A 12,000-nucleotide genomic window follows, 5' to 3' on the forward strand; every position below is an offset into this window, starting at 1 on the left:
GAAGAATGACTGGCAGCCAAGGCCTTTCAGAGGTGAGAACGCTGAGGCTCAGAGGGGAGAGACCCCTCTCTCATTCTCAGAAGGGGGAGAGGCCCCTCTCTCATTCTCAGAAGGGGGAGAGGCCCCTCTCTCATTCTCAGAAGAGAGGAAATGATGGGTAAAGTGTAAATAATTTGGCAAATTTAGTCATAGGAACTTGTAAGAGTTCTTATCTTTTTTTCCTTTAATGCAGGAAGCAAAAGATAGTTGTCTGCCCATAAGGAGGAAGGTGGCAAAGGATTAGTATGGCAAACACGGTTGGCTAACCCAATGTCGTCCTCAACCCCCATCTGGCCTGCTTTCCCTCTAGAGGTTGAAAACGCTTGCCCTACCAGACACAGTTGCAACAAGGAAACATAAGCCAGATTTTGCTAGGGTTTTTGGAAAGCTTTTTGCTTAGCATGGCTGTCTTTCTCCTTTCTTCCTGACTTAATCCTAGTTCCTAGAGCTGTGACAGCTCTCTCGAAAATCGGACAAAATAGCATGAGGTAAAGTTAGACCAGTCGTCATTCCAGCTGCAGATTGAGAGCCAGCAACCCACCTTCCAGATTTCAGGCTGAAAATTCCTATTTGTTTAAACCACCAAAGATGGATTTTGCATCCAGAAGCATTCCTAACACAGAAAGGCTTGCTGTGTTAAGCCACTGTTGTAAGGACAGTGATGAACATTTGACTTGGTCTCTGAAGAGAATGGGAGTGGTAAACAAAAACAAACAAACCATATAGGATTATTGGTAATCTTGAAGGCCCAGATGAAGTGAAAGCCATAAAACAATACCAATTTCATTTTGGAGTATTTACTATCCCTGAAAACTAATATAATGGGGGTGCTAATGCTAATTTTTAAAACCAAGGTTAGCTCAACTAATTCTCCTTTTATATAAACTAGTACCATTCACTCATTAGGATACCTACATAACTGCAAAATAATTCAAAGTACACAGAAACACCCTTTAAAGATTCATCATATACTTAGACGATATGATTCATACCACTTTCTTGTGGAGACACTCAAATTATTCACAATAAAGAGAATGCAACCTTACAAAGTTGATGGCAGCACCTAGTGAAGATGGGTGCTTCCTTCAAAATACTTGATTTAGATTCTGCCATCTTATCCACATAGAACCTAAGAAACTCTTTCCATAATTAAGCAGTAATTCACAATATATACATCTCTGAGGTACTTGTTGCATCAATAGATGGTTTGTTCCTCTCCGTAATTACAAAGACAATGAGCCCCAAATAAAAAGTATCCTACATTTTTAGTGACTCAAGATACACACAACTCAATATAAAATTCATATTCACTAGAGCTACAAATCATAATCACTATCAGAAAATTCTATAATAAAATTTACATTCACTTCTCCTACTAATCTTACATTTATCAGCATACTAACTAAGCAGAGTGTGGTAATTCCACATATTTGGAGCTCCTCTAAGCCAGTTTCTGGAGATACTCTAAGATATGGTTGGATTTTTTGAGAATGAAATGTTTTATACTTTATGAGGAACCCAACCAGACAAAGAAGTTTACTATGAGTCTCTTCCCTTATTCCAAGGACTTTGATTTCTGATGTTTGCCTCCATATTGGGTAACTGTAGCACCAGGGAAAACACAATACATGTATTATTGTAGTAACATTACAGAGTTTTATCAAGAATCTCTGGAAAATAGATAATTGTGTTCTTTGTATACTGTCAGAATAATTTTAATAATGTACGATTCAGTAATTTTATTTTTAAACAGGGAATCTGGCTGAATTAAATGCAGGTAAAACATAGTTACTCATATCCCATAGATAAGCCAAATAAGATATCCCATAAATGTCTTAAAACTTATAAACTATAATGGTTAGGTTCAACAATTGTTTATAAGGGACTGCAGTGGACCCTTTAAATTGAACTTCAGTGATTTGTCCATATGTACAAGAGCATCAAAATCCAGGATCTCATTTCATGACAGCGTGTCTAGAAACTCATCTTACTAAGAATACAGAAGACTCAGAAAAGGTTGTCTTGTGATGCTTGAAACATATTCATAGTTGATTTATGCCAGAAAAGGGGACACTGAAAGTATTGTCATCAGCAGTTATGGGCTTCCTCTTCCAGTTAAGCTGTGGTACATCTCTCCGACACACACTGTACTTGACAACACTTGTGGTACATCAGTCTTGTTTGACAATTTTGTTCATCTCCCTTTTTTCTTTATATTAAGATGATCATCCATCTTACAGAAGCACCCATAGATTAATATTGTTATGAAAACATTCCTTATGTTTAGCTGACTCCTTGTAGATAAGCAGTCATTTTCATGTTTCCATTGACTTATTTCCAAATTACATTGCAAAGGAGATTATTTTTTTCCAACATGGGAAATTAACTTGATATTAATAGTATGGAGGCTCTTGTGTGCTTTCATAAGATAAGGCCCTTTATTTATCTGCCTCCTGAAAGTGACCTGGGACACTTCAGCCTAGTCTTGAAGTACATATTCTTTTGGGCCTCTGCAATCACATGTTCATATTTTGAATCTGGTAACAGAAGACAAAACAGGAATTTATTTTTATTTATTTATTTATTTATTTATTTATTTATTTTAGAGATGGAGTCTCGCTCGGTCTGAGGGGTTCAAGCAATTTTCCTGCCTCAGCCTCCCTAGTAGCTGGGATTACAGGCGCACGTTGCCATGCCTGGCTAATTTTTTGAATTTTAGTAGAGACGGGGTTTCGCCGTGTTGTCCACGCTGGTCTTGAACTCCTGAGTTCAGGCAATCTGCCCGCCTCGGCCTCCCAAAGTGCTAGGATTACAGGCATGAGCCACCGCACCCAGCCAGGAATTCTTTTTGAGTGCTTTAATTTTTGGTCTTTAGAATTCTAGTGCTCAAGTTATGAAATGGAGGAGAATGTCTATTTTTACACTGAGTAACTCACATGTTCCTTCTCAATGAGGGAAAAAACATACTTGTCTAAAAAGATCTATACTAATTCATTATATGTGTTAATAATGAAAATAGTAGAACATGTCTGAGAATGCCTTTTCAAGGGCTGCATAGGGATGGAAATCTGAATTAAGCTTTGGAATTGCAAACGTCAGAATTGAGACTGCATTGATAAGCAGAAAAGCAAATAATGCTGACATGAGATCTTCAACCTTCTCTCCTGTGGCTTTCATGATTCTTGAAAGGAGACTGGTGCTTACTAAGACCACTGATTTGTACTAAGGAGCGTTTGCATCTTGTGTCTTCCCTTGTGCTGAAATAGCTCTGAGTAAATGCTTTGATTCCCTCATGATACTTATGGGACTTTTTTTCTAATGTGTCTTTTCCTATGTCTAAAAAGATTCGAGCTCTGACTAAAGGCTTTGCCACAGTCATGACACTTGTAGGGCTTCTCACCAGTACGGGTTCGTCGATGCTGAATCAGAATCGCGCTTTGGCTGAATGCCTTTGCACACTCGTCACATGCATAAGGTTTCTCTCCACTGTGGTTTCTCTGACGTAAAATAAGGGCTGAGCTCTGACTAAAGATTTTGCCACATTCATCACATTTCTGTTGTTTTTTCCAAGAAGGGTTTCCTTGTCTCTTTTCAAACCTACCATCTTGTTCATAGGTTCCTCTATATGTGGAACTCTGGGAGGCATTCATATGAAGGATATTGGAAACATTGCAATGCAGTTCTATGCCTAAAGAAGTCTTTTGCCTTGAAGCAGATTTCACATTTGTAGTTTTGATGTCTTCATCTGAAATGGAAAAACAAATGTCACCAGGAAAGAGAAAGGATGATCCAAATGAAATATACATGATTATTGCTAGCATGTTTATAAAACAACACACAATGTGAAGGATGGAGAGTGTAAGACAAAATATTGAGAAGTTTATATAAGACATAGAAAAGGTTTACATACTGAGGAGGCAGTCAACTAAACTATAAAGTTGCAATGTTCTATGGAAAAGACATAATAGGGAATAAGGATAAAAAGATATGTCAGAGACTAAGGAAAGTCTGGAAGGAAAGAAAGGGCTTAGAAAGAAGAAATGATTGGAGACACAGAGAGCTAGAAGGAGAGGAATCCAATGTGCCAGTGGGAGTAAGAAACAAGATTTAGTACTGGAGTATCAATAAACAAATAAAGCTTAATATTCATAAAGGAATCAGTAACTATGCAAAGAAATGAGCTGAAGAAAGCCAAGGGGCCAAAAAGGAATGTGGAAAATAAAGTAAGAAAATATAAGTTAGGCCAATAAAGGGAAGATTATAGACTAGGATAACTAGTACCTCAAAAGATCAAGGGTAGCAGAGTACCCACTGATGAAAAACCTCTACTCCTGTATGGATTTTATATTACTGGTTGAATCGCTGTTTGTTGTATTATTTTGTATTACATTTAACATCCATGAAAAATGTACATGGCTGCTTATGGGCTGCGGCCACTCAGGCGGCACACAAATCTGGCTTGATGCAGAGGGCCTTATGACTCAGGGTGCCTAAAGCTCCAGCAGAACTGCTAACTCAGATGTGAAAATGCCAGTGTAATGTGGTTGCATTACCTGAAGAAATCACTTCAGTTATCCTCATGGTGGCATTTTAACTGAAGCTGCTGAAAGACAGGAGCTTAAAATGAGTTTATAAAAGCAAAGTACAACAGTTTTGGACATGTCTGGGGAGATGACTTGGCTGGGGCTGACTGTGACTACTGGGGGTGCCTTTATCTGAAGTAATTATATAAATAAGATTAAAAGCAACCCAGAGAGGTACTGATGATAAGTGATTCCCTGGGCCCTCTCAAGGCCTAATCAAAAGGATGGGGTGAGAAAGGTAGTCTGGGGAGAACAATTAGTGATGCAGTGTGATACTGAATAAGAAAACTGAGTTGTTGTTTTACTCTTTAGAATTTACTTAAAATGGATCTACCTGCTGTCTCTACAATCTCCTTAGAATCACCCAACATAAGCTCAAATCTTAACATAAGCCCTTCCCAATTCCTTCTTAATGACACACCCCATAGTTTCTGTGCCGTGTTCTCTTTCTTGCTGCAGCAAACTAAATAAACCTAACTTGAAAAAATACATAAAAATCAAATCAAATGGGTCTAAATAGTTATTACAAAAGGAATTTAAAATTATTTATTGTATTTATTCACAAATATGCTGTCTCAGTCCATTTTCTGTTGCTTAGAATAAAATACCTGAACTTGAGTAATTTATTTCTAAAAGAATTTATTTCTTATAGTTATGGAGGTTGAGAAGTCCAGGGTGGAGGGGTGCATCTGGTGAGAGCCTTCTTGCTGGTGGAGACCCTCTGAAGAGTCCTGAGGCAGTGGAGGGCATTTCATGGTGAGGGGGCTGAGCATGCTAATATGCTAACTCAGCCCTTTCTTCCTCTTCGTTCTCCTATGATCACCAATTAACCCATTAATCTATGAATGAGTTAATCCATTTATGAGGGCAGGGGTGATAATTCAATTACCTCTCAAAGGCCTCACTTCTCAATACTGCCACACTTGGGATTAAGTTTCAACATAAGTTTTGGAGGAGACAAATATTCAAACCATAGCATATGGCATACTCATTTATTATTACTAGTTTAAGTGGAAATCATTTTATAAATGGTAAGGATTCTGTCTCAAATTCATTTTTGATAGTTTATATTCCAAAGTGACCTCAATGATTAGTCATTACTATCAAAATCCTGGCATCAATTAGTACTTTACAGTACTGAGACCAAGATCATCTCCCAGAAGCTTTGATAAGACATGACTCAGTACCACAGAAATCATGTTGTGGCCTTAAGAAATGGTTCTATTATTCTATCAAGTGATTCTGGTTCTCTCTGCCTTGTACTGCAAGATCCTGGACCCGTTGCATTCTGTTTCAAATTTCTACGAATCTTAAAATGTAGGAAAGGCCTCCATGAGGACATTCACAGGTAGGATGTGGTTCTTGCCACACCTGGCTTTGAGGTTGATCACTTCTGTAGTCACCACCACACCAAGCTGCTGAGGCTGGGATGGTCTCCCTCCCTTTCCTGATGGAAAATACTTTTTCGTGAAAAGACTTTCACTTTTCTAAGTAAACCAAGACAATTTCTAGACTGGAGGTATTACGTGTCCCAGTATAAGCCTTCAGAGAGCCAGTACTTGCCAAGTTAGGGTGAACAATGTTTTCTAAATCTCTTTCTAAATTACTGTATTTCCTTTGTGTAGTTTCTTATAAAAATTCCCTTGGAAAAACTCTAACCTTGCTTAGCTATCAGCCACTACTGAACTATGGAAGCAGTGCTGGAGAGAAGGAAGGAGATGCTCCCAAGTAGGATTTCCCTCTTAATCTCTGGCTCCTATTTTATCCAGGATGATCATCTAGAAGGAGGGTCTCTGCTCAAATGTTGCTTCATCAGAGAGGCCTTTCTACCACTCTATATAATAAGATCCTATCCCCACCATTCTGTTTAAAGTAGCATGGCCCTTTTATCAAATGAAATTTTACATTGAGTTCCAATATATAAAACAGACGAAAACACAGCTACTCTGTCTGAAGCAGGAGCAGTCACAGCCTACAAGGCCTCTAACTCAGCCTTATTTCCACTTCTTACCTTCCCTCTAGCCCCCTTATTCTTTGTTTTGTTTTTATTTTTTCCCCATAGCACTTATTTGTTTAGTATCTGCAATGGAAGAATAGATTGCTACACAGCTATTCTGGAGCACTTATAGAAAGCAATGCAAAGAGCAGTTGAGGCCAGTTGAAGATGTGAGGGAGTAGAGAAGTGTATTCAAAGCACATATGAGAGCAAAGTCACCTTAGCAGCAATATAGGCGATTCTGCTACTAGATCCCACCAGTAACTGAGCAGTTATATAGGAAATGATGATGAGGATCAGTGGTCTCTGGGCTGTGTACCTTGGGGTCCCACAGAAAGGCCTCAAGGGCTGCCTGAAGATAAAAGGGCTACTTTAAAAAGGCATGAAAACCCTGATGCAGATGTCAGGGATTTAAAGTCTGAAGATTTTATAAGAATCTCTGAAAAAGAAGCAAGAACAAAATACTGAAGATCTTCATTTAGTAGGACAAATAACAGAAGTTCCCACAGTAAGGAGGAGATGAGAGGGGGAGATTTGAGGCCTCTTGCATAAATCAGCTGAGATGTGTGTGGTGAGCAGAGGGCCCCCACACCTTCCACCATGAACTGAATCCTGCCCCCTCACCATGTGGTCTTAAGGACTGAAGCTCCCATGATGCTCCCTGGAGGTGCTTCTTCACGGGCATGAGCTGGCTACTTGGCAATTCCTCAGTGGTTTCTGAAGGTGCTAGCTTCTCTGCAATCATGTCCTTCCTTCGTCCAAAAAAGATCTAAAAACAGGAATAATTGAGGCTGAAGAACACCATCAGGTTGGGACTTGAGGATAAAATAACAGAGAAGAAACTATGCAAAAAGTATCATGGACACAGGAAAAGGGAGGGAAAAAGTAGAGCCACCTTCTATTTGCTGGGACACCCATTAGTACTTTCACCCCTATACATCCAGTTGTGCTGAGTGGGAATACAGTTTGAGAGCTCTACTCCCAATGATGTGCCAGCGCTCTTGACTCAGCCTGGGGGTTCATCTCCACAGGCATCCTTCTTACCTGCTTTGGTCCATCAAGCTCTCTCTCCACATCCTCCAGCATATTCACAGTTTCCTCTCCATTCTCTGGATGATGCTTCTGCACCCAGGCCTGAAGCTCTTTTGGGAGGATGGCCAGGAACTTCTCCAGCACCAGCAGCTCCAGGATCTGCTCCTTGGTGTGCACCTCCGGCCTCAGCCAGAGATGACAAAGTTCCCGGAGCCGGCTCAGAGCCTCATGGGGCCCAGGTGAATCCTGGTAGCCAAACTGCCTGAATTGCTGGTGGAAAGTCTCTGGGCTGTAGCTGCTGCTCCAGTGGAGGCTAGAGTCTGGATCACAGGTCTGCTCTTCCTCTTCCATCTTCTCTGTCAGAATCCCATTACACTCCTCTGAAGTTTGTGTTAGGAGTGATGATGACTTTCCCAATTTTGCAGACATTTTGACAGGCAAATAGCTCAGTACTGTTAGGCTTTAATCCTCAAGGAGGTGAAGCTGTCCTGATGGACACTCCTTAAATATGATTAAAGAAACAAGTGGAAAGAAGACAAAAGACAAATGCTTCTTAGAACAAAACAACTAAGATTAGAAACATAACACTGTATAGGAACTACTGACCTTAGTCTTAACAGAAACCATGCTTTTATTTATTTATTTATTTTTGAGACGGAGTCTTGCTCTGTTGCCCAGGCTGGAGTGCAGTGGTGTGATCTCGGCTCACTGCAACCTCTGCCTCCTGGGTTCAAGTGATTCTCATGCTTCAGCGTCCTAAGTAGCTGGGACTACAGGTACCCGCCACCACGCCTGGCTAATTTTGTATTTTCAGTAGAGACAGGGTTTCACCATGTTGGCCAGGCTAGTCTCGAACTCCTGACCTCAGGTGATCCACCCGCCTTGGCCTCCTGAAGTGCTGGGATTACAGGCTTGAGCCACCACGCCAGGCCCAGAAACCATGCTTTTGAAGAATACTTCTTTAAGAGAACCAAACAGCTAAGACTCATTAATTCATATGCATAAGTGATTCACAATTCATTCTGAAAACCATGCCCACAAGGCTACTGAATATTACAATAAGAGATCAGCCAGGATTGCATAGAAGCTCCCAGATAATGGAAATAAGGGAAGCCTGAGAAATGCTCTAACTCTGGAGCCAGTTCAAAGAGCCAATCGGTATTTAGTGTGCTGCAAAGAGCTCAAAGAAACAGTCTCATGACGGAAGCACTTTTGTGTGACTTTTTTCAGCTTTTACTGTTAAAACATTACTTCGACATTAAAGGAACCATTAAAAAAAAAAATAAACCAATCAGCTGGGCACTGTGCTTATGCCTGAAATCCCAGCACTTTGGGAAGCCGAGGTGGGAGATGGGAGGATCACCTGAGCCCAGGAGTTTGGGACCAGCCTGTGCAACATAGTGGGACCCCATCTCTACCCCACCAAAAAAAAAAAAAAAGAAAAACAACAACAAAAAAGGCAATCACGTTCCTTCATCTGAATGTATTTCTATTTTTTTCCATATCCATATTACTTACTTAACTATTTAAAAATACTTAGGTTGTTTCTAATTTCACTATTATAATTAATGCTGGGAGGCACATCTTTATGAATATACTGTTTTTCTCCTTTCAAAGTATTTCTTTCAAGCATGTCCCAAGGCCTCTGCTTGTTGAGGATCAAAGGAGAATAGCAAATTCTGTCTTGCTATGTATTATCAAAATATTGCACAAAGACTGTATCAATTCACAATACCATCACAATCATAGTGACTTGTGAGGGCAACGATTTCTTCAAGTATTATTAGCTTGTTAGCAACAAAGTGGGGGGGGGGGGATGGCACTTTCCTTTGTATCATTTTACTGTTAAGTATCACCAGTAACTAATCGCATTTTGTTGTTGTTGTTGTTTTGTTTTGTTTGAGACAGAGTCTGGCCCTGTTGCCCAGGCTGGAGTACAATGGCGGGATCTTGGCTCACTGCAACCTCTGCCTTCTGGGTTCAAGCGATTCTCCTGCCTCAGCCTCCCAAGTAGCTGGGATTGCAGACGTGTACCACCACGCCCGGCTAATTTTTATAATTTTAGTAGAGACGGGGTTTCACCATGTTGGCCAGGCTGGTCTCGAACTCCTGACCTCAGGTGATCCCTCTGCCTCGGCCTCCCAAAATGCTGGGAGTACAGGCGTGAGGCACTGCACCCGGTCTAATCATATTTTTTAAATTGGGCAGGAGGTATATGATAGTGTTTGTACAACTTCGGCAAATGATGACTACTTTAAAAATCTTACGTGCGCCTCCATCTTCCATCGTTATGTATCCTGCCATTTGACTTATTTTCTCACTTCACCAAGTATTGTTCTAGGCCCTGTATAAAGCCTGTGAGTTCATAAAGTTGTTACCAAATAAATGATACAACTTTACACAATGATGTGCTATGAAACAATAGCAGACACACATATTAACAGAATTTACTATGTGCCAAGCACTGTTTTGAACACCTTAGTAAAAATAAACAAAGGTTAAATCCTCATAAAAGCCCTAGATTATTTTTACCCCCATGTTGTAGACGGGGAAGCAGTCACAGCAAAGCCAGGTACTCTGGCCAAGGGCAAAGCTGGGGTCTGAACCCAGGCCGTCCACATTTATCCATGGTGCTGTGTGGTTAGAGGCCATAGGCAGCAGGGGCCCTTGTGGTGACCCCTGCGCGTTGTCTCAGCGCAGAGGAGGAAGCGGCGGCAGGCAGCCGCGCTCCCAGATGAAGCGGGGCCAGAAGAGTCTGGGGAACAAGACCTGAGAGGTGGGAAGGGTTGAAGTCACCGGTTTGGAGCCGTCAGGTACCCTAAGGGATATATGAGGGACCCCGGGGCTAAAGCAGCCTCTGGAAGAGAGTGGCCGCCCTGTCACTTCAGCACCAGGCGCAGAATCTGTGCTAAACCTGAGGTGGGGATAAGGAACCCCCGACACCGCACGACAACCAGAAAGAACGTCCCTGGCGGGAAGGCTTCGATCAAAGCCTGGGACGCAGGGGTCTTTCTGCAGGGAACGGCGCTCTCGGCTCTACCCTGCTGTGGTGGGCCGGCTCTGGGAGGGCTGGCTTCCGACCATCTCCCGACCTCCCGCGCCCACCGCGCCGCGCCGCGCGCCTCCCAGGCTGGGAACCGCCGGGGCGAAGCGGCAGGTGGCGCGGGTTCACCTGGGAGGGCAGGCGCCCGGGGTCCGCCGGGGAAGGACGAGGGGAAGGGGTGCGCGGACTCAGGGGCAGGCAGCGGAGGGGAGGGGCCTGGGGATCTGGGACGGTGTAAGGGTGCTGCACTTGCGCGCGAAGGGAGGGGTGGCGACGAGTCCGCGGCGGCCTCTCCGCGTCCCCCTTCCACCACCCGGGGACCACCGCTTCTGACCGCAGCCTGGGGGCCCTAAAGAGGCCTCGGGTCTCACCTCCCGACGCTGTCGGGGAGAAACCGGGGAACTGCCAGCTGCGCAACAACTTCCGGTTCTGGTGGCGGGTCGGGGCGGGGCCCGGAACGCGGGGCCGTTGCCATGGAGAAGAGCCGCTGTGGCCGCGCACTTGGGACAGGGAAAGAGAACCGGGAGGCTCGACCGGTGGGAATCCAGCTGCTCTGCTCAGTGTTCCGTTCAATAAACTAGCATTGTTGCTTCGCAAAGTGCTTTTGCTTACATTATTCATTTACTCCGGTAACTCAGTAAGGTTATTCCCATTTTACAGAAAATAAACTCAAATGTCCTGTGACTTGCCAAGGATTACAGAGAGGGGCGAATGCTGTGCTGTCTACCGCTGAGTACAATCCCTAATACCATTCCCACTCCCGAAGTGGTTACACTCCAAGTACTGACGTTTTAAGGGACAAGTTTGACATCCGCAACCCCATGCTTTCACAGGAGAACACAATGGCTCTTGAAAAAGTGAGAACTGACCCACATAAAATTTGTCACAATACATACACATATATTTCCTCAGATAATCTTAATCGCAATTGAAAAATAAGTTTGAGGCCGGGCGCGGTGGCTCATGCCTGTAATCCCAGCACTTTGGGAGGTCGAGATGGGCAGATCACATGAGCCAAGGAGTTCGAGACCAGCCTGGCCAACATGGCTAAACCCCATCTCTACAAAAAAATACAGAAATTAGCCGAGTGTAGAGACGCATGCCTGTAGTCCCCGCTTCTTGGGAGGCTGAGGGGTGAGGATCACCTCAATCTGGGGAGATGGAGACTGCAGTTAGCCATGATTGCGCCACTGCCCTCCAGCCTGGGCTGCAAAGTGAGAGCGTCTCAAAAAATAAATAAATAAATAAATTTGAGCCTAAATGCACCACAGCCCCACCTCGTGACTTCCTTCTCTAGCCCCTTTCCC

The 12,000-nt window shown here is 43.0% G+C and overlaps 1 protein-coding gene across 3 annotated transcripts; it reads right to left on the bottom strand.

Moving 5' to 3' along the window:
• Positions 1 to 1,414: 1,414 nt before the first annotated feature.
• ZNF396 (zinc finger protein 396) lies at positions 1,415 to 11,141 on the bottom strand. Of its 3 annotated transcripts, XM_055368302.2 has the most exons (5): positions 10,183 to 10,563; positions 7,663 to 8,151; positions 7,243 to 7,387; positions 3,440 to 3,784; positions 1,415 to 2,576 (listed from the first exon to the last, which is right to left on the bottom strand). In XM_055368302.2, exons 2-5 carry the CDS (start codon positions 8,077 to 8,079, stop codon positions 2,482 to 2,484), a joined length of 1,002 nt encoding a protein of 333 aa, XP_055224277.1. In that variant the 5' UTR covers positions 8,080 to 8,151; positions 10,183 to 10,563; the 3' UTR covers positions 1,415 to 2,481. The 3 variants fall into 3 exon arrangements, with proteins under 3 accessions (XP_055224277.1, XP_055224276.1, XP_055224275.1); XM_055368301.2 differs by lacking the exons at positions 1,415 to 2,576; positions 10,183 to 10,563 and adding an exon at positions 11,065 to 11,141 and having other exon boundaries at positions 2,601 to 3,784; XM_055368300.2 differs by lacking the exon at positions 1,415 to 2,576 and having other exon boundaries at positions 2,601 to 3,784; positions 10,183 to 10,498.
• Between the last annotated feature and the right edge of the window lie 859 nt (positions 11,142 to 12,000).

This window comes from Gorilla gorilla, chromosome 17 (assembly GCF_029281585.2).
Source record: "Gorilla gorilla gorilla isolate KB3781 chromosome 17, NHGRI_mGorGor1-v2.1_pri, whole genome shotgun sequence".
In the NCBI taxonomy this organism is placed as follows: Eukaryota; Metazoa; Chordata; class Mammalia; order Primates; family Hominidae; genus Gorilla; species Gorilla gorilla.